This window comes from Mustela erminea, chromosome 7 (assembly GCF_009829155.1).
Source record: "Mustela erminea isolate mMusErm1 chromosome 7, mMusErm1.Pri, whole genome shotgun sequence".
Lineage (NCBI taxonomy): Eukaryota > Metazoa > Chordata > Mammalia > Carnivora > Mustelidae > Mustela > Mustela erminea.
The window spans coordinates 66003721-66030788 of record NC_045620.1 but is presented as its reverse complement, the minus strand read 5'-3'; the positions used below and the strand labels follow the sequence as shown (position 1 = coordinate 66030788).

Genomic DNA, 27068 nt, shown 5'->3' with positions numbered 1-27068 from the left:
ATACATATATATATATATATATGTGTGTGTGTGTGTGTGTGTGTGTGTGTGTGTGTGTATTTATATATGTATGTATATATATATAAAATATATATTTATATATATACATATATGTATATATATGTGTATATATATATATATTATATATACACGCACACACACATACTGCTTTTTCTATTTCTTTAGTAACTTTATTTTTTAATATTTAACTTTTCTACTTATAATTTATTTTGGTGTTAAAGAATGATGTGTAGGAAGGTGAGGCTATGACTGGCGTCTCCCCTGTCCTGGGTTGGCCAGATTTTCTTTTTCCAATTGGCTGGTGGTTTTCTCAGCCCTATTTACTTTAACCCTACTGATTGAAATGCTACTATGATCTCATTCCAGGTTCTCATTTGGGTCTGGCATCCACTAAAACTGTTTTATTTTAAAGGTAACTTAATTACCAGTTAGTTATGTGTGTGTGTGTGTGTGTGCCAGGGAGAGTTGATAAACAAATACTAATTGGGCATCGTCTGTTACCTTTCTCTTAGTCTCTTTAGGAAGGTTACAGGCCAGAGTTGGAGTATCAGAATCATTAAGATGCCAGGAATGGACTGAGGGGGGACTTAAATAAGCTCCTGGCCACTGTGCTGGGTATGATGAGGTGGGAACAGCAGCAGTAGGACTAGTTTCTAATTGTAGGAGTTTACTTCCAGAGTTGGAGGAGGACACACTAAGCCTTCCTTAATCAAAGTAAACGTGTGTATACCAGTGTCATATGGGGATGGTACAGCGTTAACTCATATGGAACAGACCATTCAAAAGTAAACTTGCTAATTGTGTAGTATACAGAAAAATGTAAAAAGTATACATGGAAAAGGGAGAGCGAGAGTGTGGGATGCAATACTGGGGAAAATTCATTTGTTATATTCCTGTTATAATCCTAAAGGTAATTTAAATAGGTCTCTTACCTTAGTCTGAGGTTTTAGTATACTGAAACACTTGCTCATTCTGTCTTTATTTTTTTTTTTTTTAAGATTTTATTTATTTGACAGAGATGACAAGTAGGCAGAGAGGCAGGTAGAGAGAGAGGAAGGGAAGCAGGCTCCCTGCTGAGCAGAGAGCCCGATGTCGGGCTCCATCCCAGGACCCTGGGATCATGACCTGAGCCAAAGGCAGAGGCTTTAACTCACTGAGCCACCTAGGTGCCCAGCTTGTAGTATATATATTAATACAAATGTATGCTAAGGTGACTTATGGGCAGTTTTGGAACCAGGTCTTGTGCTTTAGCTCAGTGGTCTTTAAACTGCTTTGAGTTATATTGTTTCATAGGGTGGACAAAAAACATGGCATAGTCTTTGTACAGTGTACATGCATGAGGAGTGTCCCCAGCGTTTGACTTTAATTCCTTGGAGTTTCTCTTATAGGACTGGCTGGACAATGGCCCAGAACAAGCTATTTAACAAGATCCTCAAAGCCCTGCAGTCTGACCGGCTTGCCCGTTTGGCCAATGAAGGGGTAAGACTCTAGAAATTGGCCTATTGATATTCTCTTCCTAGTTCAGCCTTACTAGCTGACTAACTTTTTGGTCCCCATCCTACCTGCCCCAGTTGCTAACATGGTGCCCCTCTTGTGTTATCACTTCACTTATATCTTCCAGGCTTGCAATGAGCCAGTGTTGCGCCGTGTTGCTGTGGACAAGTGTGCGAGGAGAGTGCGCCAGGCTCTGGCAAGTGTGAGCTGGGACACCAAGCTGATCCAGTGGCTGCATACCACCCTGGTGGAGACCTTGAGTCTGCCCATGCTGGCTGCCTACCTGGATGCTTTGCAGACACTGAAAGGGAAGGTGAGGCTATGACTGGCGTCTCCCCTGTCCTGGGTTGGCCAGCCTCTGCTGTGGGTTTAGGAAGTGGGGTTGGGCAAGGTCACTGCCTGGTCAGCCTGGAGGACATGACTGAAGAAAACAGGTTTGTTATTAAAAATGGGAGACATGGTATCATTTCATGTTTTGTCTGGTATCAACATCTTTATCCCTGCTATCTCCAGGATGAACTGTGAGACCTGAAAACCAGAATGTTCTTTTAGCCTCTCCAGCCCTGCAGGTTGTGGTTTGAGTCACCTCTGAGGTGAGGTGAGAAAAGAATTACCATGGGGAAGACGAAGGGTTTACCAGGGAGATGTGCTGAGGAGGCAAGAAGCAGATTCGGGTGTTTGGAGTGGGGGGCTATGGAGTGGGGAAGAGTGCTGTCCATTCTAGGCTTGTGCTCTTAGCAGTGGTTTTTCTACTGACAGGCTCTTATTTTCTTAGACTGTCAGGATCGCAGTGTATACTTTGGTTGTTTCTCTCTAAAACTTTTTGAATTTTTAAAAATTTCTATTATTTAAGAATAGTCGAGATACAGTGTTATGTTACTTTTCATATACGACATAGTGATTTAACAAGTCTACATTACTCAGTGCTCACCACAGTAAGTGTAGTCACCATTTGTCACCAGAGAATTTTATTGCAATAATACTGACTGCTCCCTATTCTGTGCTTTTCATCTCTGTGACTTACTTATTTTATAATTAGAAGTTTGTATCTCTTTACTGCCCTTTACTTATTTCACCCATCCCCAACCCTCTTTCTTCTGGTAACCACCAGTTTTTTCTCTGAATTTATGGGTCTCTTTCTGTTTTTTAGTTTGTTCATTTATTTTATTTTTTAGATTCCTCATATAAGTGGAATCATGGTAATTTGTTTTTCTCTGACTTCATTCACTTAGCATAATATCCTCTAGGTTCATCTGTTTTGTTGCAAATGGTAGGATTTCATTCTTTTTTGTGGCTGAGTAATATTCCTTTTTTTTTTTTTTTTTAAAGATTTTATTTATTTACTTGAGAGAGAGACAGTGAGAGAGAGCATGAATGAGGAGAAGGTCAGAGAGAGAAGCAGACTCCCCATGGAGCTGGGAGTCCGATGCGGGACTCGATCCCGGGACTCCAGGATCATGACCTGAGCCGAAGGCAGTCATCCAACCAACTGAGCCACCCAGGCGTCCTTTTTTTTTTTTTCTTTAAAGATTTTGTTTATTTGATAGAGACAGTGAAAGAGGGAACTCAAGCAGGGGGAGTGGGAGAGGGAGAAGAAGGCTTCTTGCTGAGCAGGGAACACAGTGCAAGGCTCAATTCCAAGACCCCAGGATCATGACCTGAGCTGAAGGCAAACGCTTAATGACTGAGCCATCCATGTGCCCCACTGAGTAATATTCTGATTCCAATATTCACTAGTATTCTAATTCACTGTTCTATTCTAATTCACTAGTATTCACTAGTATTCTAATATTCACTAGTAATATTCTGTGTATATATATACCACATCATCTTTATCCATTTATCTATGGATGGACACTTAGTTACTTCTGTATTTTAGCTATTATAAATAATGCTGCAATGAACATAGGGTGCATATATCTTTTCAGATTTCTTTGGGTAAATGTTCTGTAGTGAGTTACTGGATCATATGGTAATTCCATTTTTAATTTTTTGAGGAACCTCCATACTTTTCCCCCAGTGGTTGCATTACATTCCCACCAAGAGTGCACAAGGGTTCCCTTATCTCCGTGTCCTCTCTGGCGCTTGATATTTCTTGTCTTTTTTATTTTAGCCATTCTGACTGGTATAAGGTGATAACTCCTTGTGGTTTTGATTTGCATTTCCCTGATGGTTAGTGATGTCGAGCGTCTTATCATGTGTCTATTGATTGTCTGTATGCCCTCTTGGGAAAAGTGTCTTTTCAGGTCCTCTGCACATTTTTTAAATTGGATTATTAATTTTTTGGTGTTGAGTGGCATAAGTTCTTTATATAATTTTAGATATTAACTCCTTATAAGATATATCATTTGAAAATATCTTCTCCCATTCAGGAGGTTGCCTTTTCATTTTGCTGATGGTTTCCTTTGCTGTGCAAAAGCTTTTTGTTTTGGTGTAGTCCTAATAGTCCTAATTTATTTTTGCTTTTGTTTCCCTTGCCCTAGGGAATAGATCCCGTAAACATGTTGCCTAAGGCCAATGACCAGGAGGTTACTGCATATGTTTTCTTTTAGGAGTTTTATGGTTTCAGATACCACATTTATGTCTTTAATCCATTTTAAATTTATTTTTGTGTATGGTGTAAGAAAGTGGTCCAGTTTTATTCTGTTGCATGTGGCTGTCCAGTTTTCCCAACACCCATTTTTTAAAGAGACTGTCCTTTCCCTGTTGTATATTCTTGCCTCCTTTGTCATGGATTAATTGACCATGTAAATGTGGGTTTATTTCTGGGTTTTCTATTCTGTTCCATTGATTTTTGTGTCTGTTTTTATGTTAGTACCATACTATTTGGATTACTGTAGCTTTGTAGTATATCTTGAAGTCTGAGATGGTGATATGTCCAGCTTTGTTCTTTCTCAAGATTGCTTTGGCTATGTGGGGTCTTTTGTGGTTCCATACAAATTTTTGGATTACTTGTTCTAGTTCTCTGAAAAATGGTATTGTAATTTTGATAGGGATTGCATTGAATCTGTAGATTGCTCTTGGTAGTATGGACATTTTAACAATATTAATTTTTCCAATCCATAAGCATGGAATATCTATTTCGTTGTGTCATCTTCAGTTCCTTTCATTAATGCCTTACAGTTTTTAAAGTAAAGGTCTTTTACCTCCTTTTAGTGTACCTGTTGGATGGAAATACAGGTGAATGGGATCATGCTCTTGGCCCAGCTACTTTCAGCATTAGAGCCATTGTGAAGAGAGCAGAGAAGGTATACACCCTAGTCTCTGAATATTCTCTTGGGAGTGATGCAGTGTTGGAAAGACCGGCTAGGCTTGGTTGGCAGAGAAGTTGGTTACTGATTAATTATTTCTAAGTCTATATTGACAGAAAGTGATTTTCAAGGCTTTGTCGTTTCAGAGTTGTACTCTACTGCCAGATAAAAGTTTTTATTTATTTTTTAAATTAAATTTAAAAAATTTTTAAAGATTTTATTTATTCATTTAACAGAGAGAGAGAGAGAGCACAAGCAGGGAGAGAGGCAGAGGGAGAGGAAGAAGCAGGCTCCCTGCAAAGCAGGGGAAGCCAGATGTGGGACTCTATTCCGGGACTCGGGGATCATGACCTGAGGTGAAGGCTGTGGCTTACCCAACTGAGCCACCCAGGCATCCCCAGATAAAAGCTTTCAGAATTTTTTCGGATCAGATCCTCTGCCTCAAGGTGTTGAGTGGCTTGTAGTTACAGAGTAAGTTACAAAGAAATGGCCGTTTTGTAGTGAAGATCTTTTGCCTTTGTTACTGTCCTTATGTCCTCCCTGCTTCCATACTCAAATCCCTGACTCAGGTCATCTGTCTCTAGAATAGGCCCTACAGAGTCTTGCTTCTGTCTGGTGTCACTGATTGGAAAGCATTTTTCCCACGTTCTGTTGGAATTCTGCAGAACACATCTTACTTCACTTGCTACATCCTCAGATGAAAATTGCCTCGACTTCCTTCTCTGTTGGATGATTTGAATCAGTAGTGTTGGGTTTCTTTATTTTTCTAGCAGTTATAAATAGCCTCTTTTGTTATTTGTGTGTTTGTCTTCCGTACCCCTTGTAGGTGCCTTGTAACCAACTGCAGCTGTGGCATAAACATTTGTTTCCTGAGTTAAACTGATACAGTCTCATGGTATATTCCCCTAATTTCTCAGGCAGAAATCTTCTTAGTTTTGCTTTTTTAAAATTAGTGATACTGGGCGCCTGGGTGGCTCAGTGGGTTAAAGCCTCTGCCTTCAGCTCAGGTCATGATCCCAGGATCCTGGGATCAAGCCCTGCATCGAGCTCTCTGCTCAGCAGGGAGCCTGCTTCCTCCTCTCTCTCTGCCTGTCTCTCTGCCTACTTGTGATCGCTGTCTGTCAAATAAATAAAAAATCTTTAAAAAAATAAATAAAATAAAATTAGTGATACTGTCCATGCTTGTCATTGCCTGATGCAGCGTATTTTCTTGTGTTGTCTTTGAACTTTGTGACTTACTTTATTAGTTTCAGCTGTACAGCATGATTTGATATTTGTATGTAATGTAAAATGATCACTGTAAGTTAACATGTGTTGTCATGCATAGTTACAAAATTCTTTTTCTTGTGATGAGAACTTTTAAGATCTACTCCCAACAATTTTCAAATAGACAGTGCAGTATTAACTATAGTCACCATGCTGAACATTATATCCCCATGACTTACTTAGTATTTTAGAACTATAAGATTGTACTTTTTGAGCCCCTTCACCTATTTTGTCCACACCCAGTCCTCTGCCTCGCAGCCACCAATCTATTATCTATATCTGTGAGCTTTTTTTGTTGTTATTGTTTTGGTTTTTGCTTTGGATTCTACACATAAGTGTTTGTCTTTCTCTTATTCATTTCACTTAGCATAATGCTCTCAGGGTCCATCCATGTTGTGCCAAATGGCAAGATTTCCTTCCTTCTTTATGACTGATTTTGAGTTAGTGTTTTTATTTTCTTTGGGTAAATACCCATAAGTAGAATTGCTGGATCATATAGTAGTTCTATTTTTAATTTTTTGAGGAATCTCCATACTGTTTTCCATAGTGGCTGCACCAGTTTACATTCCCACCAGCGGTGCACAAGTGTTCCCATATCTCACATCCTTGCCAACACTTGGTATTTGTCTTTTTCCTAATAGCTGTTCTAACAGAGGTAAGATGATTTCTCACTGTAGTTTTGGTTTGCATTTACCTAATGATGAGTGATTTGAGCATCTTTTCATGTGTCTGTTGGCTGTCAGTATGTCTTCCTTGGAAAAATGTCTATTCTTCCTTGGAAAAATGTCTACAGTTTAATTGGATTATTTTTTGCTATTGAGTTGTAAGAGTTCTTTATATATTTTAGATATTAACCCCTTATTGGATATATCATTTGTAGATATCTTCTGTTCAGTAGGTTACCTTTTCATTTTGTTATTGTTTCCTTTGAAAAGACCCTGGGATTATGACCTGGGCCAAAGGCAGACGCTTAAGCCACTGAGCCACCCAGGCGTTCCTTCCCAAGGGATTCCCCTTCTGAGAACTGGAATATGTCATCTCCAAATAGTGTCAGTTTTACTTGTTTTTAATTTGGATTCCTTTTATTTTCTTATCTAATTGCTCTAGCTAGGTGTAATAGTAATACAGTGTTGAATAGAAGTGGTAAGAGGGGCCATCCTTATCTTGTTCCTGAACTCAGAGGAAAAGCTCTTAGCTTTTCACTCTTGGGTATGGTGTTAGTTGTAGGCTGACTTTACAACCTGCATCACCATCGTACTTCTCATTTTCTGGTTTTTCAGAATGTTTTTGTTCTTGTTTTAAAGATTTTTCTTTCTCCAAGAGAGAGAAATCATGAGCAAGGGGGCAGGGTAGAGGGAGAAGCAGACTCTCTGCTGAACAGGGAGCCCAATGTGGGGCTCGATCCTAGGACCCTGCTATCACAACCTGAGCTGAAGGCAGATGCTTAACCTTTTGAGCCACCCATGTGCTCTGTGTTTGTTTTTTCTGAAGAGTACCTTTAACATTCAAAAATCTTTCCTTTCCCCTAGGTCATTTTGACCTTTTGTGGGTAAGGTGGAATTCACAGAGATACTTCTCAGTGTGAGCAATAGCATGTCCCAAACCTACACTTACACATCTGAGAGGTCACATTTTCTGGTGAATAGTGAAAAATAGGATATGGTATAAATCACAATATACACAACACATGTGTTATATTATTTTGGGCACAATAATGATTTCTTTAACATGGCAAAGCTTAAAGGCAGTACTCTAGAAGAAAATGCAGATTTTTTTTTTTTTTAATTTATAAAATCAACTGATGTTCACTGAGGAAGTTAGAACAAACAGAAATTTAAGGAAAAAAATCTAAGAAAAAAGCTGTCCAGGGGCACCTGGGTGGCTCAGTGGGTTAAGCCACTGCCTTCGGCTCAGGTCATGATCTCAGGGTCCTGGGATCAAGTCCCACATCGGGCTCTCTGCTCAGCAGGGAGCCTGCCTCCCCCTCTCTCTCTCTGCCTGCCTCTCTGTCTACTGTGATCTCTCTCTGTCAAATAAATAAATAAAATCTTTAAAAAAAAAAAAAAAAAAGCTGTCCATACCTCCATAAAGATAATTGTTAATATTTTGGCATATTTTCTAATAGCATTTTTCTGAGTGGAGGTAATTTTTTATGTTTTGTATTTTTTCTTTAACATTTTAGTAAAGTTACTTCCTTTTTTTTTTTTTTAAGTAAAGTTACTTCCTTATTACAAATTCTTTAAAATTTTTTTTTTTTTAAGATTTTTTTATTTATTCATTTGACAGACAGAGATCACAAGCAGGCTGAGAGGCAGGCAGAGAGAGGGGGTAGGCAGGCTCCATGCTGAGCAGAGAGCCCGATGCGGGGCTTGATCCCAGGACCCTGGGACCATGACCTGAGCCGAAGGCAGAGGCCTTAACCCACTGAGCCACCCAGGCACCCCAAATTCTTTTAAATATTTTAAATTAACCCTTAATATCTAGTTATTTGGATAATTTGCTTAATCATTCTCTTATAGACATATTTAGGTTATTTCTTCATTTTTTTTTATTATTTTTTTTTTTAAAGATTTTATTTATTTATTTGACAGAGAGAAATCACAAGTAGATGGAGAGGCAGGCAGAGAGAGAGAGAGGGAAGCAGGCTCCCTGCTGAGCAGAGAGCCCGATGCGGGACTCGATCCCAGGACCCTGAGATCATGACCTGAGCCGAAGGCAGCGGCTTAACCCACTGAGCCACCCAGGCGCCCATATTTCTTCATTTTTAATCATTATCGAGAATGAATTTGTCTTTTATACATAACCCCCACCCTCACAAACACCATGTGTGTGTTTGTGTTTTTGATACATTTTGTTAGGAGAAGTTTTCAGAAGTAGAATCCTTTGGGAAGGAATGCCTGGGTGGCTTGGTGGGTTAAGTGTCTGCCTTCGGCTCAGGTATGATCCCAGGGTCCTGGGATCAAGTCCCACACCGGGCTACTGGCTCAGCAGTATGCCTACTTCTGCCTCTCCCTCAGCCTGCTGCTCCCTGTGCTTGTGCTCGTTCACTGTCTCTGTCAATAAATTTAAAAACCTTAAAAAAAAAAAAAAAAGAATCCTTTGGGAAGGGGATAAGAATAAATTTAAGTCTCTTAATGCATTTCACCAAGTTTTTCCAAAGGATCGTACTTACTTACCTTTAATGATGGAAGGCATACTTTTCAGCCATCCTTTTATTTTTGCTTTTGCCCGAGTAACGTTTGAGAGGCTTAATTCAAGTCTGCCTGTGGCTCAGAGTTGGGGGGGGTTCTTTCTTCCCACCTGAATCCTGCTAGTGTGCAGGTCTCCTGCTTCACACTGGAGGGATCTTTGCTTTTGCTTCTAGATCCCTACTTTGATCGACCGGATGCTTGTGTCATCTAACACGAAGACTGGGGCTGCAGGAGCTGAGGCCTTGTCCCTCCTGCTGAAGAGGCCCTGGGATCCTGCTGTGGGGGTACTTTCTCATAACAAACCAGTAAGTCAGAGCAGCTCAAGACTTAACTATGACCCACAAAATTTTTAGAATCCACTTTCAGAACCTTAGCAAGAGGGTAATAAATGACTTAACTTTCCCAGTAATAACTGGTTGTGTATAGTGCTTAGCAGAGTTTCATAAGGAAATTGGCAGTGGCGGGGATTAAAAAAGGTATTATGATACTTGAGATTCTGTGGAGTGACATCTCACCCTCACTGGTTCTCTCTGGGGTTCTTCCTCCTTAGAGCAAGCTCCCCGGCTCTCCTCTCATTCTCATTGCCTCCTCTGGGCCTTCTAGCTCTGTGTTCCCCACGTCACGCCGCCACCGCTTCTGGCAGTCTCAGCTCTCCTGCTTAGGCAAGGTATGTGTGGGGCTAAGAGGAACTGTCTCCTGGATTGGAATAGAGTCTTGGAAGACTGAGCAGACAGAATGTGGGAGGGAGTCAAAATAGAGGACTTAAATGTTCGGCATTCCCCCACTGTCTTTTTGTTTTTAATTCTAAAGGTGCTTATCCAAGGTTGAAGGGATTTAGGGTAGGTTAAGCAGAATTGAGAGAAGATTTGAAACTTAAATCTCTGCTGGCATGACTGCCACTTTCTTTCCTTCAGGTCATCCCTGTAGCAACCCATCTGCTGAACAACGGTAGTGGGGTAGGAGTTCTGCAGTGTCTGGAGCATATGATTGGGGCAGTGAGAAGCAAAGTACTGGAGGTGAGAGTGCCCTTGTTTCGGGGTCACCGTGGCACCCCCAGCATGCAGGGCTTGCTTTTGGCCCAGACTCCTGTCTTACTGTCTTCTTTCTCCTCCCACAAAGATTCACAGCCATTTCCCCCACAAACCCATTATCTTGATTGGCTGGAATACAGGAGCGCTGGTGGCCTGTCATGTAAGTAATTGCCATCTCATTTGGTGGCTGTCTGGGATAGAATACTGATGCTGTTACTGCTGATTGCTACCATTGAGTCCTTTTTTTATGTTCTAGACACTGTGCTAGGTGATCTGCCTACATATATGCATTTTAAGGTATAGAAGACTAACTTTTTATTGTGGAAATTTTAAACAAAATTAAAGGGAGAACAGACCGATAATAAATCCTGTGGACTCCTCACAGTGATTTACCAGTGATTTACTCATGGTCAGACTTTTATCTTACCCCTGTCCACTTTCTGTCTTCTCCAATTATCTTGAAGAAAATCCCAAATATTGTTATCATTTGTGATATATATATATATATGTAATGTGTATATATATCACTTATGATAGATATGTAATATGTGTGTATATATATATGTGAGTGTGTATATATATATGCATGTGTACACACACACACACATATATATATATATATATATCAGTATGTATTTCTGAAAAAAAAATTTCCTCCCCCACCCCCAAATATAAGTACTGTTCTCCACCTTAAAAAAAATACTAGCAGGCATAAATTTTAATAGCTTTGGAATTTGATGTTGTGTTGTGTTGATGTTGTGTTCATAGTCTGTCCCTTTGTAAACATTAAGGAATCTTCTGTTTATTATTTTACATACATTTGTGTGTACATTAGTTTATGTAAGTGTCCCTGACCTGCCCAAAGCCCCAGTTCTCAAGTGGATCAAATAAGTTGAGTCTCTGCTGCTTCGTGTGGTCTGGTCAGGTGTGACATCTAGGACTGATAGAGGAAGGAGGCTGTCTCCTGACACTCCCTGGTCCTGGGAATGACAGAATTCAGTCAGCAGCTGCTCAAACAAGTTTGAAGTGCCTGGGAGCTAACCATTAGATTCAAAAGGGAGAGATTTTCTTTGCTTATGGATGAAGAGTGACATTTGTGTCTTTCTGATTGTATTTGCTATTTGTGGAGGAGAAAGTGAATAGGAAAACTCAAGTCTGGGGAATTAATAGGATGAAAGCACTGAGTTTCCCATCCTGTGGTTCAGCCCTCTGCTGCGGTTCTCTCAGGGCTCCATTTTGTGTGCTGGGATCTTGTGTCTTACGATCTTACTGCCGCCACTATAGCTGGTACTCCTATGGATTAGGACTGGGGAGATAGAGATGGGACAAGCTGGTAGATCTGGACCACCTCTGGACTCTGGGTAAGGTGTAGCTGCAGTAAAGTCAGTTGACCTTGAGACAAACTGTTGTATTATTTCTAGGTGTCAGTGATGGAGTACGTCACTGCAGTTGTCTGCCTTGGGTTTCCTTTACTTACCGTGGATGGTCCCAGAGGGGTAAGCATGGGGTGCAGCTGATTGCTGGGTCACAGGCTGGTGAGAATAAGGGGGTGCATGCATTACCCAAACTGGCACTCAGCGACTAGTTGCCCAGTTGACTCTGCTCAGCGGACTTGACAGGTCAGTCCTCAGTGAGTAGTAACTGGCTGATTATTAAACCTGTTCATGTTTTAGGATGTGGATGATCCCCTCTTGGATATGAAGACTCCAGTCCTCTTTGTCATTGGGCAGAATTCCTTGCAGTGTCATCCCGAAGCCATGGAAGATTTCCGGGAGAAGATTCGGGCTGAGAACAGCTTGGTGGTGGTTGGGGGAGCTGACGATAATCTCAGGTGTGTGTGGCTTCCCCCAGAGCTGTGAGAGAGTCATGTTGTAGTGTTGGAGAGAGGCCTGTGAGGTGGTGATGTAACTACAGACTAAATCTGCTTCTGTGAAAGGGGGAACCATTTTACATTTTAAACTAGTTCAGATTTATAAAAAGTTGCAAAAATAGTACAGAAATTTTTTAAAGACTCTGAACTCAGATTTCCCAAATGTGAACATCTTAAATAACCAGAATATGATTATCAAAATGAGGACGTTAACGTTGTGTGATACTATTTTCTAATATACAGTTGCAGATATTGTCAGTTGGCTCACTAATGTCCTTTTCCTGTCCGGTGTCCAGTCCTGAATCACGTGTAATATATTAGTTGCCTGTCTCCTCAGTCTCCTTGAGTTTGATAGTATTCTTTCGTCTTTCATGACCTTGACATTTTGAAGACTTCTGGCCACTTATTTTGTAGGCTGTCCCTCAATTTAGGTTTTTAACGTTTTTTGTGATTAGGTTGAGCATATGCATTTTTGGCAGGGCTACCAGTTGGTAAGCCCTCAGTGCATCCTCCCTGGGCCTACATGATGATGTTGATGTGTCTTATCACTGGTGACCTTAACCTTGACCACCTGGTGAAGGTGGCATCTTCCAGGTTTCTCTACTGCGAAGTTACTCTGTTTCCCTTTGCGATTAGTAGTTACCCAGTGGGAGGGAGATAATTTGAGACTCGGTGAATGCAGTCTTGGTCATTGTGCTTTGACTGGGGTAGACACTTCTTATATTTTGTTTCTTAGTGAGGATGTACGTGAATGTAGATTTTATTTGTATTAACATCCTTTAATATATTTTGGAGTAAAAACAGCTAGAGTTTGGAAGGGGCACCTTAGCTCATTGAGATGGCCACTTCTCCCTTAAAAGACTGGCTGCCTGTAGGGCCTTTAATTAGGCTTTCTTGAAATGTCCTGAAAAAGAGGTGTGTCATTTGTTGGGCTTCCTTTTTTTTAATGTTCAGTTTTAGAGATTAATTTCATTTGTGTGCCTTAGCTAGTGAGTTTAAAACAAGTACCTGCTCCCACCGGTCTTGTCAGTTTCTTAACCAGTGATGTTTTAGAGAGGTTCTTCTGGTCTTTGTCATTTGGCTGTTTCTTGTGGGTCTAGAATCTAATCCTCTGGTGCTCAAAGCAATATTTTCTTGTAAATACATTTTGTTTGTTGGTTATTCAGACATTCTTATCTATAGGAGGGTAGCATGTATGTGGGGCTGTGTGTGTGTGTGTTGAGTAGCAGTGAGGGAACATAAAAGATAGGAACACTTCAGTGGGAGTTAAGTTGTGAGGCTGCTTTTGAGATGTGTTTGCAAGGTCCTCAAGTATTGGCCTGAGAATCAGGTGACTCAGTTCAGTCTTGGTTGCTTTGCTAAGAACCTTGGGTTAACTGCTTAACTTCTGGGACCCACTGTCCTCATATGTAAGATGAGGGTGCTACATAGGGTCAGAGGTCAATAGCCAGTAAATTGGGGTTCTCAGAATTTGGAAGTCCAGAATATTGTTCTCCACCCTGTCATTCGGAGTCTCTGCTGAGACCCTCAGTCAGAAGCCAGGGGTTTTAAAACTGGCTTCCAAAGAGGGGAATGTAGCCAGGTGACTATTTTCTCTTACCTTTATAGAAGTAACCTATGACCACCTTTTGTCTACTACTGATCTCATGCAACAGCATCCAGTAATCTCAGGGTTTGGGCCTTTATTGGGGGACTTCTAGATGAGGTCATAGAAGTCAGAGTTTATCTGGGAAGCCATAAGTGTGGGACTTTAGGAATGTACAGTCCTAGGCAATTTTCATATGTTCTCTGTTCTTTACATATATTATTTTTGTAATCCTCACAAGTCCATGAGTGAGGTATTATGATTCCATTTTGCAGAACATGAGGTTTAGAGAAGTGGTGGAACATGAGGAACATGAGGAACATGAGATTTAGAGAAGTGGTGATACCTGCCTGAGGGCTAATGTGGTCCTCCTTCCTGGGCTCAGAAAATAGCCAACACAGAAGAGAAATCCATTCTCGCTTCCATGTGATGCCATGGAATGTTTAAAATAAACATTTTTCCTCTCTGTCTTCTAGAATAAGCAAAGCAAAGAAGAAATCAGAGGGGCTGACTCAGAGCATGGTGGACAGATGCATTCAGGTATGCAGTTGCTTCATGTGTTTTTCTCAATGAGGCTTGTCTTTCTATAAGCTTTTAGGCTTGATCTTATTGGCAGTAGTGTCTTTGGCTCTGAAGGGTGAAGGAGTGTCCAGTGGAGCCTCTGATAGAACTAAATCATAAGGAAAGGGGAAAGAGAGAGGGGAGGAAGCGGACATGTGTATGGAGGAGTGGGGGAGCACAACCACCCCCCCCCCCCCGAGTGCCACCCTACAGAGGCGTCAGGGAGCAGGCTTCTGCTGGTCTTTGGCTGAGACTGGGGTTTGTGCTTGGCTTGTAGTGCATGGAGAAGGACACATCCTATGCCAAAGCCGAGTTAGTTGAATTAACTTAACCTGCCAGGGAGGTTCCTGTTCCCTAGGCTGAGGACTGAGTGGCCTGGGCCCTCTTCATACTAGGATGAGATTGTGGACTTTCTGACTGGAGTGCTCACTCGTGCTGATGGGCACATGGGCTCTGAGCCTCGGGATCAGGATGCTGAGAAGAAGAAGAAGCCTCGGGATGCAGCCCGAAGAGACCTGGCCTTTGAGGTCCCCGAGCGGGGCAGTCGGCCTGCCTCACCAGCTGCCAAGCTGCCTGCCTCACCGTCAGGCTCGGAGGTAACGCAGGAAGGTGGGGAACAGAGGGAGCACTTCGGTTGGGTACGTAGGACTGTGGAGTTGGTTCCTTCACTTCTGGGGGTGCTTGTCTGCCTTACCAGTGCTGTAGACCATTGAGTTCCTATGAGGAGAATTCCTGGGCAGGGAATTCCAGGGGGACGTGATCATTGGTGATCAGATCCAAGCAGCTGGCTCAGCTCTTACCCTTCTTGCCCTGCTTAGGATCTTTCCAGTGTGTCTAGCAGCCCCACTTCGAGTCCCAAGACCAAAGTGACTACAGTGACCTCTGCCCAGAAGTCCAGTCAGATCGGGAGCGCTCAGCTCCTGAAGAGACACGTGCAGCGGACGGAAGCTGTGCTGACCCACAAACAAGCTCAAGGTATCGGCTTCTTGGCCCAGTGGCCTCTTGGTTTATCTTTTGGACTGAGGTCATGTGGGATTTGGGAAGTATTGGTATCTGTAGCTTCCTCTGGGGCATGCGAGAGGCACCCTTTCCCACATTTCTGTCCAGACAGAATTAGGTTGAAATGAATACCAGAGATTGTTTTCAAGGGTGAGACATCACAAAAGGTCGTGCATTAGTGGAGCTGTATAGTTCCAGTAATTACAGCTTTGCTTTGGTGTTCTGGGGAGGTTAGGTTTTATGAGCTGATTATGTGTGTATTTGCCTCAAAATTTTTTCTGATTCCCAATTGGGGAAGCTACTTGTTCTGTTCTTCGCGCTGCCCAACCACTCCTGCAGTCAGGGCACTCTTCAAATCATGTGGAGGGTGATGAGCTTTTTTCCTCAGATTCCAGGGCAGTGTAGCTGGCATCATGCCCTTTCTTTGTTTTGCCCTTGAAGAGTTAAGGTTCCCACACTGGGACCTTTCCGTGAGGTTTATTGGGGTTTCTGCAGATAGGCTTTAGATTAGGCTGGGAAATGTTTATATGTACAATCTGGAGAACAGTGAGTGCTACTGTAGCTTATAGAAAAGGCATAGTGTTTTGGGTAGGGAGAAAAGAAACAGTGGCTTGTCCCCTGCCCCCACTTCGATCTGGTATGTCAGCCCCAAGGTAAGGCCTTTTGCACCTTGTGTTTGATGACGTATCCAGGAACATGTATTATCTGAAGTCTTGGGTACTTGGGAGGAGGCAGCACCAGAGCTCTGTCAAGTGGAGAGACGCAGAGGTGACAGTGGGCTGATCTGCTCACTTCCCCTGTGTTTCTTTAGTGGAGCCAAAGGGTCAGGACTTAAACTCAGGCCTCTTACGAGGGTACCCTTAAGGAGCATGTGTGAGTGATTGGTGAAGGCAAAAAGACAAAAAAGAAAAAACAAGCCAGGCCCCCTGGGGCCACATGGATGGTCTGTAACCTTATCTTAAGTGGTGGCGAGAGCCAAATTCTGGGTTGGTGGTGTTTGCTTAGGCTTTTGATGAAGAGAGAACCAGTGGTCGGCTGTGCTTCTGGAGGGGATAATTAGTTGGGAGTCTAGGGAGTTCTGGAAGGCTGATTGGTGATCTGGGTTTGAAATGGGCCCCAGAATATCATGGCACTGAACAGCAGCCATCGCGCCCTGGCTTTGGCAGGGCCTCATAGGCAAGAGGAAATGATTATAGATAAATTTTATGGAACCCTGACTATGTGTCATGCTGTTTTCCTGGCATTTGACTTGCTGTTGCTCACTGAATCTTGGCAATGGCCCATGAGGCAGGTACATTTATTATTTTCAGTTTATAGATGATTCCAGGAAGCTTCTAGGAGTCAGGTGTCAAACACATGCAGTAATTCTGGAAAAAGCCCTTACCGACCATTTTCTAGAACATTTTCATATCTTTTTCTTACTCCCTCTCCTTTTCTCCTTTCTCTGGCTGGCTGTGATTCTGTAATTCTTTCTGATTCATTCCAGCACAGTTTGCTGCTTTTCTGAAACAAAATATGCTGGTGAGGAAAGCTCTTCCTCCCGGCACCTCCTCCTGTCTCTTTGGTGAGTATTGCTCTTCCTCTCACCTTTTCATGCTCTGATCTCTGCTTCTCTCCATGTCTCCCTTGTTTTATTCCCGATCCTGCCTCTCTCTTTTGTCTCTGATTTCCTGCTGTTCTTTTCTCTCTTCCTTTTTCTGTCTCCTGATTCTTTTCTTGGTTGACTCCTTTCGCTTACTCCTCCATAGTATAGTGTTGGCTTTTTCTCCATACTTTCTGTTGGTTACTCTCATGGTTTTTCCTTTTTTGTCTCTTGTGATTCTTGGCTCTACTTCTCCTATGTGTGCCTGTGGCCCATTGCCTGTGAACCTGAGTTTCCTTGTGTGTTTTTCTCCCTGCTTCTGGATTCCTGCTTCCATCCTGGCTGCTACAAGCACACCAGCCACTATCAGCATAAAACCTTTGGTCTCCTTTCCCTTTTACCATCCTTCCTATTCTGATTTTAGTCAATGCATTTATCCCCTCAGCGATCCTTCTAGCTGGTTATGTCCTGTGGCCCAGGCCAGCACCCCCATTCCTGCCTGCCTTCCTCATATGACTACTGCTTTCCTCCCCATCCTGCCCCTGATTACCTATGCTAAGAAGAGGACCTGGGGTGGGCTTTTGGTTTTAAAGAGAAGGGAATCTCTGAGGAAGTGTGAAAGGTAACTTCAGAGTCCAAGAGGTTTGGCCATGTGTAGGATGAGTCTGTTTGATTCAGCAGAGGGGGAATCCCATGTGTGAACAGGTGATCTTTCTCTGTACCTAGTACAAAGGACGTGGGGACTAGTTGTGACATGGACTACTATTGCCCTTTTGCTTTTGGGCAGGAGCAGTTAAGCTGTCTTGGCTGAAATGCTTCCTTGCCTAGTAGCTACTCAAAGCCAGCCTTGATTCTGGCAATAAACCTTGTTGCCTTCATTTGGCAAGCAAACCTTCAACCCTGAGCTCTTAGGAGATTTGGATGCTCAGAGCCTTGTGAAATTCTCTGTTTTAGAGAGAACTGCGTAGTGTGGTCCTTTACTGCTTCTTTGTGGAATGTTTACTGTCCCCCAGTGATGTGAGGGTGGGCTTAAGACAGGAAAATTATGACATTGAGTGCAGGAAGCACTGCTTAGATCCATTGTAGTGAATCCTCTGTTTTTTTGGTTGGCCTTTGCTAGGCAGGGTCAGGGTGTCATCTTTGTTTTTATTCCTACCAACTCAGAGCCCCCTTCCTTCTAACTCCAGAACAGGGTAAGGGCTGGGGATGGACCCATCCTCTGAGAGGGCAGGGAGGCCTTCTACCACAGGTGGGACCTGAGTGAGATGGGACTGAAGCACTAGCAGTTGCCTTTGAGGTCTGACTTTGTGTATGACACAGTCATGCCCATGCTGGTGTTGTCAGTGTCTCTCGGGCCGTTTTGGATTATGGAAGACCTTACCTCCGCTCCATCTTTAGTTCCCATTTCATCAGAACAAACAGAAGAGGCAGAGAAAGAGGATCTTAGGGTCCAGCTGAAGCGCCACCATCCTTCCAGTCCTCTTCCTGGCAGTAAGACCTCCAAGCGACCAAAAATTAAGGTGTCCCTTATTTCCCAAGGGGACCCAGCTGGAGGGCCTTGTACTCCTTCCCAAGGAGGAGCTCCAGAAGGTGAGTTTTTCTTAGCCTGTTTAAATAAAAACAGAGCTCTCTCAGACCACATAACATTGCTCTCTTGGTGACTGCTTGCTGTACAGCTCAGTTCTAATGCAAGGTGTGCCTGGCGCAAAGAGGGCACACGGTAGCACATGGGGCAGAAGTGGGCCATGACCTGATCTGAACCAGGAGCAAGGAGGCAGGATGAAGATCTGAGGGAGCTATGGGGTCACTCAAAGTATCATCACATTTTGTTCTTTAATTTCAATTAAAGATAAGAAATATTCCAGGGATGCCTGGCTGGCTCAGTCAGTAGAGCACGACTCTTGGTCTCAGGATTATGAGTGTGAACCCCATGTTGGATGTAGAGACTACTTAAAAATAAAACCTTTAAAAAAAAAAAAAAAGGTAAAGTATTCCAGAAAGTTTAAAAAACAGAAGAAAAGAATAATTCCCTATTCTGCTATACTTACTCTTTGTTTTTCTTCTTCGTCCAGTCTTTGTCCATAATATTTTGCATTTAGCCTGGGCTGTAAAACCCTATAAAGTGTGGCCAGGCAGGACTGACCACTGGCCTTGGGGTTTTCTGTTTTGCAGCTGCAGGAGGGAAGCCCATCACCATGACACTGGGGCAGGCTTCAGCAGGGGCCAAGGAGCTCACAGGGCTTCTCACCACTACCAAGTGAGTCTTTTTCTTGGCCTTTCTGGCTCTGCTCCTTTCTTTCTCTTTACCTTTTCTCTGGTCCATTTAGTGCTTTGGAAAGATAATCTAGATTCTGTCAGTTTTGTGAATATGACTTCTTTCTGAGTGGGATCTTTGTCTTTTTTGGGGTGGTGGGGGTGGGTCAGTTCAGAGTTCTTTTTTAAAGTTCGCAAAGCATCCCATAGCTCTTGCTTCAGGGTTTGAAGTCTATTTTAGGACTGACCTTCAGAAGGACTAGAGGCCAGATTCAGAAGATGAGACAAAGAAACTCTAGATTCTAGTATCCATTGCTGAAAGCATTGCTGGGCCCCACCACGGACCCTCCCTGTGTTGCCAGGGTCTGCTGCCCTCTGACCTTTGGATAATAGAGCTCCTATCTTTGTCTCCAGGTCAAATGCTTCTGAAGGGGGTGTCTCGGCCAGCCCAGTGTCCTCAGTGTCCAGCAGCACCACACCCAGTGCCTTGCACACACTCCAGAGCCGTCTGGTGGCCACCTCTTCTGGCAACTCCCTCCCAGGTATCTGTACCCCAGCATTCCCCACCTCCCAGCAAAGTCTCTTTTGGACTGCTGCTGGAGGGTGGTCCCAGGAAAGCAGCTGACTCTGGGGGATGCTCCTCTGAGTTACAGGCTTTCATTGAGGCTTGATGGGAAGCTGGAATTAGCTTTGAGGTGAGGGAGTTTCTGGTCTCAGTATCTGTAGTGAGTAAATATCCCAGTCTGCAGGTAGTGTCTCTTGTACTAGAAGGAGGAGAAATAGCTGGTGGAAGATGTGGGTATTGTGTTCATTGTGTTTTTGAACACATCTGATTGCAGGAAACTGGAGATTGTGCTGTATGTACTAGCATTAGCAAAACCTTTCTGCCTCTGCTTATCTCTTCACTTTGGCCAGTCCACCCTGCATGGGAGGGCTGGTTGCCTGAGCCCAGCAGGCAAGGCTCTGCAGGTGTCCTCCTTCAGGAGGACCTCCCTCTTTGCTTTGTGGCCAAATATAAATCAGGTATTTGGAATTCTTTTTGCTTAATAAGCGTCCCTTTTCCCTGGAAAGGATGGAATTTAGATTTCTGAAAAGTGGGTGGGATTGAAGCTCTCTTTGGTTTTCCTAAAACTTCAAAATGTAAGGTAGGTGGTTTGGAGCAGGTTGGGATATGTGGAACAAATCCAAGACAGTGTGTCTAGCAGAGTACCTTCCTCGTGTGAGCATGCAGCGTGCATGCTCGGGGAGCCCTTCCTGGCATCTTTCCAAGAGCACTGGGAATGTTCCAGGGAAAGAACATTGGCATTTTAGCTGGTTGTTGAGGGTGGATGGATTTGGCTGCTCTTGGGATAAGGGATTGGGCCTGTGCTGACATCTGTTCTACCCTCTCCTAGGGGCCACATCAGCCAGCAGCCTCCTTCAAGGCCTCAGCTTCAGCTTGCAGGATATCAGCAGCAAGACCTCTGGCCTCCCAGCAAATCCTTCCCCAGGGCCAGCCCCACAGGTGTACATCTGCCTTCCACTGGGCTGGGCAGCTTCGGGGAGGAGGCCCTCTCAGTTTAGTTGGTTTTGGTGGGGAAATTGGGTCTGGAGTCTGGGTCATGACAGACTGCTTTCTGACTTCATGCCTAGGAGCTACCAGAGGTTAAAGCTCCATCACTTAGTGTGTGGCCTTGGGCAAGTTTTTTTGACCTCTCTGTATCTTTGTTTCCTTGTCTGTAAAATTAGGATAATGATAGTATTTCTCTTAAAGGGTTGTTTTAGTATTAAATAAGATAGTATATAGAAAATGCATGGAAGAGTACCTTGCATGTAGTGGCTGTGCAGTACATGGTAGCCTTTAATGCTCTGGGTCCTCCATACTTGAACATTGCTTGCTGTTGGGCAGTAGCTTCTGATCACCTGGTCTTGTGTGTCCCACAGGCCACCAGTATGAAGTTACCCACCCCCATGCAGAGCCTGGGTGCCATCACCACGGGCACCAGCACCATTGTCCGTACCATTCCTGTGGCCACCACTCTCTCCTCCTTGGGTGCCACTCCTGGTGGGAAACCCACAGCCATCCACCAGCTGCTGACCAATGGGGGCCTTGCTAAGTTGGCAAGCAGCCTCCCTGGCCTGGCTCAGATCTCTAACCAAGCATCAGGTGAGTCTCTCATGACTGCTGTGGGAACTCTTAGGGGATCTTTCCCCAGGACCTTCCCCTCTCACATGGACAAGGCATATGGTTGAACCCAACTCAACAGGGTCCTGGTATTGACCCTCAAGGATTCATCTGTGTGGGTCCATCCACTGGTGAGGTTAGAAGAGCACAGCTATTTTCCTGTTTCTTTTACAATGACTGATAGGGTGAGCTGACCCAGTTGGGAAGGGTACTGAGGTGGGAGGCTGAGGGGCTGGTGTGTGATGTGAAGAAAATGTCCGGGAGGAGAAAGTGGAGGCTGTAACAAACAACCCTCCTTCCTCCTCTCTCTGGCAGGCTTGAAGGTCCCTACCACCATCACTCTGACACTGCGTGGCCAACCAAGCCGAATCACAACACTGAGCCCCATGGGCTCGGGAGCAGCCCCATCAGAGGAGCCCAGCTCCCAGCCTCTGCCGTCCAGCTCACAGGTGAGTACTGCCCGGGAAGACTGAGGACACAGGCTCTGATACTGGGAAGTTTGGGGCTGGCCCACTGGCCTATTGGAGGAGCTGCCAGTGCGCTGGACTTTAGGCAGACTAGATTCAAATCCAGACCTGAGGCTTTGTCACTTTGTAACTTTGAGCAAGTCATGGACCTCTTTGAGTCTCCTCTTCGTAGCACTCACTTGGGTTGTCTTGGGAATTAAATACATAACTGTGTTTGGGTGTGTAGTGTCTTTGGTGTTCCAGGTTTTGTTTATGTTCCCTTTCCATTTGTTTTCTTTTCCCATTCCTGGCTTCAGCAATTGGAGATTGTGGTAGAGGCTAGTTAGTTGATTAACACCCTTTCATTGCTCAGCTTTCCAGCATTGTGCCATTCGAGCTCTTGGCGTTCATTGTCATCTTTTTAGGACACACTAAGTTTCTGTAGCTTTTACCCACGAAGTCACCACCCGTTCCTTGTAGCCAATCTGATTTCCATCGTGCGCTTTTCATGTAAAACGTTTCTAATCTTAAATGGTGATCTGAGAGCCACTCAGAGATCAGAGGTGAAAAAAAAAAGTTGGGGGTCCAGTTTTGTTTGTGCTTTCCTTCACTGTGCGCTGTTTCAGCCACAGCCTGCCTTGTGGGGGCTAAGGTGCTGTGCAGACTGCCATGCCTAAAGGACTGGCCCTGTTCCCATCACTCCCACCACACCAATCCTGCCTGGGACCTGGGGGGCAGGCTCCTTATTGGCACTTGACGATTCCCAACTGTTCCAAACCAACTTCTGCCTCCCCCTCTTGAGGGAAATACTGCAGAGATTGTTAACCTGGTATTCATTGGGATCATGGTTGGCCTTCCCTGCCTTTTTTTTTTTTACTCCTAGAAAAGTGGAGGTGTTTTTATTTCTTTTATTCCTTTTTTTTTTAATTAGAAAAGTGATTGTGCTTAAATAATTCAAACCTTACAGAAATACTGTAATTTATTTATTTATTTATTTTTAAAGAGTTTATTTATTTATTTGACAGAGAGAGATCACAAGTAGGTACAGAGGCAGGCAGAGAGAGGAGGAAGCAGGCTCCCTGCCAAGCAGAGAACCGGATGCGGGACTCGATCCCAGGACCCTAAGATCATGACCCGAGCTGAAGGCAGAGGCTTAACCCACTGAGCCACCCAGGCACCCCAGAAATGCTGTAATTTAGAAAGTGAAAATTTCCCATGATACCACTCCCAGAGATGGTATCCCCTATTAATAGTGCAATATACATTCTTCTAGATCTTTCTTGCTATACTATGTACATTATTTTATTTTACCTTTTTTTTTTTTTTTTTTTTTACAAAAATGGAATCACAGAATGTGGACCATTTTTTAACTAGTCTTTGTTTACAACAGATGTTGTGACATGTTTCCTCATGGGTTATGTAGAGACTTACCTTGTCAGTCGCTGCCTCATGTTTTGCTGGGTGGATGTACGAAAGCATATTTCACCATCTTCTGTCAGAGAGTTGGGCTGTTTTGTTTTTGATACAGAAAATAGTGTTTCAGTGACAGCCTTGTTCCTGAGTTTTGTGTGCCTCTGGGGGATTTCTTCAGTCCAGAGACCAGTAAGTGGAGGGTACGTGCGTCTGACATCTGGCTAAGTACTGGCTAATTGCCCTTTGAGGCTCAGCCAGTTTACCCTTCAATCCATAGCAATGGTAATAGCTGTTCTCCCATGTCTTTGTCAGGTATGAAAATCAGTGTTCTAAAATGTTATTAATTTGATGAGTAAAAAATGAAATTGTTTATGTTTTTTAAGATTTTATTTATTTGTCAGAGAGAGCAAACATAAGCAGGGCCAGTGGCAGGCAGAGGGAGTAAGTGAGGAGTCCAACACAGGACTCTATCCCAGGACCCCCGGGATCATGACCTGAGCCAAAAGCAGATGCTTAACCAACTGAGCCACTCAGGTGTCTCAGTGGAATTGTTTATGTGTGTGTTTTCCTGATTACTTATGAGATTGTATGTCTTTTTTTTTTTTTTAATATTTTATTTATTTGACAGAGAGAGAGATCACAAGTAGGGAGAGAGGCAGGCAGAGAGAGAGGGGGGAAGCAGGCTCCCTGCTGAGCAGAGAGCCCCTTGCAGGGCTCAATCCCAGGACCCTGAGATCATGACCCCGAGCCAAAGGCAGAGGCTTAACCCACTGAGCCACCCAGGCGCCCCGAGACTTATGTCTTTTACGAATGGTTCATCATATTCTGTCTCTACTTTGATTTATAGCAGCTTTATACATTCAGATGTTAATCTTTTATTATACAAGTTCTGTATACTTTAGTCAACTGCTTATCTTTTATTTTCTTTCTTTCTTTCTTTCGTTCTTTCTTTCTTTCTTTCTTTCTATTGAAGTCTGAAGGACATTTGTTTCATACATTAAAATTTTTAATACAGCAAAATCTTCGGGGTGCCTGGGTGGCCCAATCGTTAAGTGTCTGCCTTGAGCTCAGGTCATGATCCCAGGGTTCTGGGATCGAGCCCTGCATCGGGCTCCCTGCTGAGCAGGAAGCGTGCTTCTCCCTTTCCCACTCCCTCTGCTTGTATTCCCTCTCTCCCTGTCTCTGTCTCTGTCAAATAAATTAATAAAATCTTTAACAAAATAAATCTTCAGGGACGCCTAGGTGGCTCAGTGGGTTAGAGCCTCTGCCTTCGGCTCGGGTCATGATCCCAGGGTCCGGGATCGAGTCCCGCATCGGCCTCTCTGCTCAGCGGGGAGCCTGCTTCCTCCTCTCTCTCTGTCTGTCTCTCTGCCTCCTTGTGATTTCTGTCAAATAAATAAATAAGTCTTTTTAAAAAATAATAAAATAAAAATAAATCTTCATATCTTTGCCTTTATAGCTCCAAGGTTCATATTCTTTTTTTTTTTTTTTTTAAAGATTTTATTTATTTATTTGACAGACAGAGATCACAAGTAGGCAGAGAGGTAGGCAGAGGGAGAGAGGAGGAAGCAAGCTCCCCATGGAGCAGAGAGCCCGATATGGGGCTTGATCCCAGGACCCTGGGATCATGACCTGAGCCAAAGGCAGAGGCTTTAACCCTCTGAGCCACCTAGGCACCCCCAAGGTTCATATTCTTGATGACTGCACACACTTGGGCCTTTTTTGTCCCCGTGACCATCTGTTCTCACATTAGTTTTATATAATTGTTTGATAATGTCAAGTATGTTTCTAGTTTGTTAAGATCATTGTTATTCTTTTCATTTTTCTTGATAAATAATGGGTTTTGAATTTTGTTCATAGCTTTTCTGAAATCAAATGAGATGAGTGAGCATAAGCATTTCTTCTGAATCAGTTAAATGATGAATTATTTTAATAATTCCTAATTATTTATTATATCCTAATTATTTGTTATTTCCAAATGTCAGATCGTCTAAATTCCAGATTCAGTAGCTTGTTCAGTATGTCCTATTCTCTCTTTTTTTTTTTTTTCATATGCCCCAGTTTATTTGAATTGTGCACCCATAGAAAAGACCCAATCAAAAGAGAACAAAACAAAGAAGAAAGAAGCCAAGTGTTTCAGAGGGAAGGCACATTTACTCTTTCGATTTGCTTTTATTTTTACTTAGGATCTTGGCCTCTGTCTATTAGTGAAATTGGTATGTAGTTTTCTCCCCATCCTCCCTTGCTTTTGTGTGTGTGCTTTCCTTGTCCATTTGTCTTGTCTATAAGGGTAGACCTTTCCTTGTAGAAAATTGTATTTATATAGACAATACTGTATTATTCATTTGTCTTGTCTATAAGGGTAGACCTTTCTTTGTAGACAATTGTATTTATATAGACAATACTGTATTATTCTATAGACCATATGTCCAATGTCTATATCCTATAGACAATACAATTAATGCTATTGTAATTGAATTGTATCGTATTCTTATAGAATGAGATGGAGGCATTTTTTTTCTCATATTCTGAAACATACAGCACAGAAATTATGAGCTCCTTGATAGTTTGGTGGAAATTATCTATAAAGCCATTTGGGTCTATTTTCAGGCAGTCTTAACCTTTGCTGATACCATATTGATGCCCAAACAGAACGCATATCCCTACCGTGTGATGAAACCTATCTCCTCTATTAATCACCCTTTTCAACTTGCTGCAGCCTGGGGGAACTAGTTCATGCTGAGGAGAGGCTAGATAGAGCTCACCCGAGAATTGTTTTACAGGGCTAAATTGGAGCACAAAATAAAGATCAAGATCTAACTTCTGATCTGATGGTATTAACTTGAGAGGTTAGTTTTTATCTTAGTAAAATGAGTGTATAATTACTAGAAGGGTTCTAGTGGTGATTCTTTCATTACAGAGCAAGGATGCATTGTTAGATTAAGACTTGCTGACTTGAAAGCTTCTAATGGTTACCTCAGTGTTCACACTTCCAGACAGTGTGGCATCAGGGAAGGGAGTGGGCTCTGGGGTTGGGCCCTTTGTCTTCAGCCCACTGTGTGATCCTGAGCACAATCACCTAACCTTTCTCAATTTTGGTTTTCTTATCTGGTCTAGTGAGGAGGTTGGCCTAAGTTGGTGATTATTGGTAGGACTGATTAGTAGGGGCTGTCTCAGAATCTCCTCAGATTTTGGGAAGTTGAACTTTTATTTTATTTTTATTTTTAAGTAATCTCTACACCCAACGTGGGCCTCGAATTCACAATCCCGAGATCAAGAGTTGCATGCTCTTCCAACTGAGCCAGCCAGTCACTCTGGGAAGTTGAATTTTTGAATGTTCAGAAACAAACCACCCATTTATGATGTTTATGAGACAGTTGGAAATACAAACAATGGGTAATTGCCAATATTAAGGAATTGTTAACTTTTTTATGAGTGGTAATGATGTTTACATTGGAAAAAATAATACTTTTTTAGTTTTGGGTTACGTACTACAATAGTTATGGATAGAATGAAAAAGAAAAAGATCGTAAACACTGGCTAGGCTTCTCTAAGGTCTGTGCAAGTACTTAATGATCTGTTTTGTTTCTGGCACTGATAAATATTAACTGTGAGTTTCTTTTATGGAACTGGACTCTTATGTACTCTTTACAGCTAAAAAGCTATCAGAGGAAGAGGAGAGACAGAGACCGTATTGTGCCCTGCATCAGAGTCCTGAGAATGGATTCCTTGCCTGTGGTCACAAGGTCTTTCTCCTCTCTGAGCCACACTGTGGTCTGCCCAGTGATCTGCCTAGCCAGGGGGCATCCTTACAACCCTTTCAGGGGCCCCTGGGAGAAGAGACTCACTCTCTCAGTTGTATTCCTAATCAGGCCAGAGTAATCCTCTGTACACAGCCCTGCCTTTGGGCAGGGTGAGCAAATGTAGGCAGATACTTTTAA

General features: G+C 43.1%; 1 protein-coding gene across 14 annotated transcripts in view; it reads left to right on the top strand.

The window, feature by feature from the left end:
• Positions 1–27068, top strand: part of KANSL3 (KAT8 regulatory NSL complex subunit 3) — a 43814-nt gene that overhangs the window by 13336 nt on the left and 3410 nt on the right. For 8 of the 14 annotated variants that reach the window (XM_032351915.1, XM_032351927.1, XM_032351923.1 and 5 more), the window contains 18 exons: positions 1410–1500; positions 1643–1828; positions 9397–9528; positions 9774–9890; positions 10138–10239; positions 10343–10414; positions 11676–11750; positions 11928–12085; positions 14186–14249; positions 14666–14866; positions 15089–15245; positions 16756–16833; positions 18250–18441; positions 19024–19108; positions 19519–19646; positions 20499–20608; positions 21028–21250; positions 21584–21717. In XM_032351915.1, coding sequence (XP_032207806.1) covers positions 1410–1500; positions 1643–1828; positions 9397–9528; positions 9774–9890; positions 10138–10239; positions 10343–10414; positions 11676–11750; positions 11928–12085; positions 14186–14249; positions 14666–14866; positions 15089–15245; positions 16756–16833; positions 18250–18441; positions 19024–19108; positions 19519–19646; positions 20499–20608; positions 21028–21250; positions 21584–21717 — 2305 coding nt within the window. Of the gene's footprint in view, positions 1–1409; positions 1501–1642; positions 1829–2086; positions 2109–4678; positions 4764–9396; positions 9529–9773; positions 9891–10137; positions 10240–10342; positions 10415–11675; positions 11751–11927; positions 12086–14185; positions 14250–14665; positions 14867–15088; positions 15246–16755; positions 16834–18249; positions 18442–19023; positions 19109–19518; positions 19647–20498; positions 20609–21027; positions 21251–21583; positions 21718–27068 lie in introns of those variants that run through there. The other 6 variants (XM_032351919.1, XM_032351921.1, XM_032351918.1 and 3 more) reach the window with 6 other exon arrangements.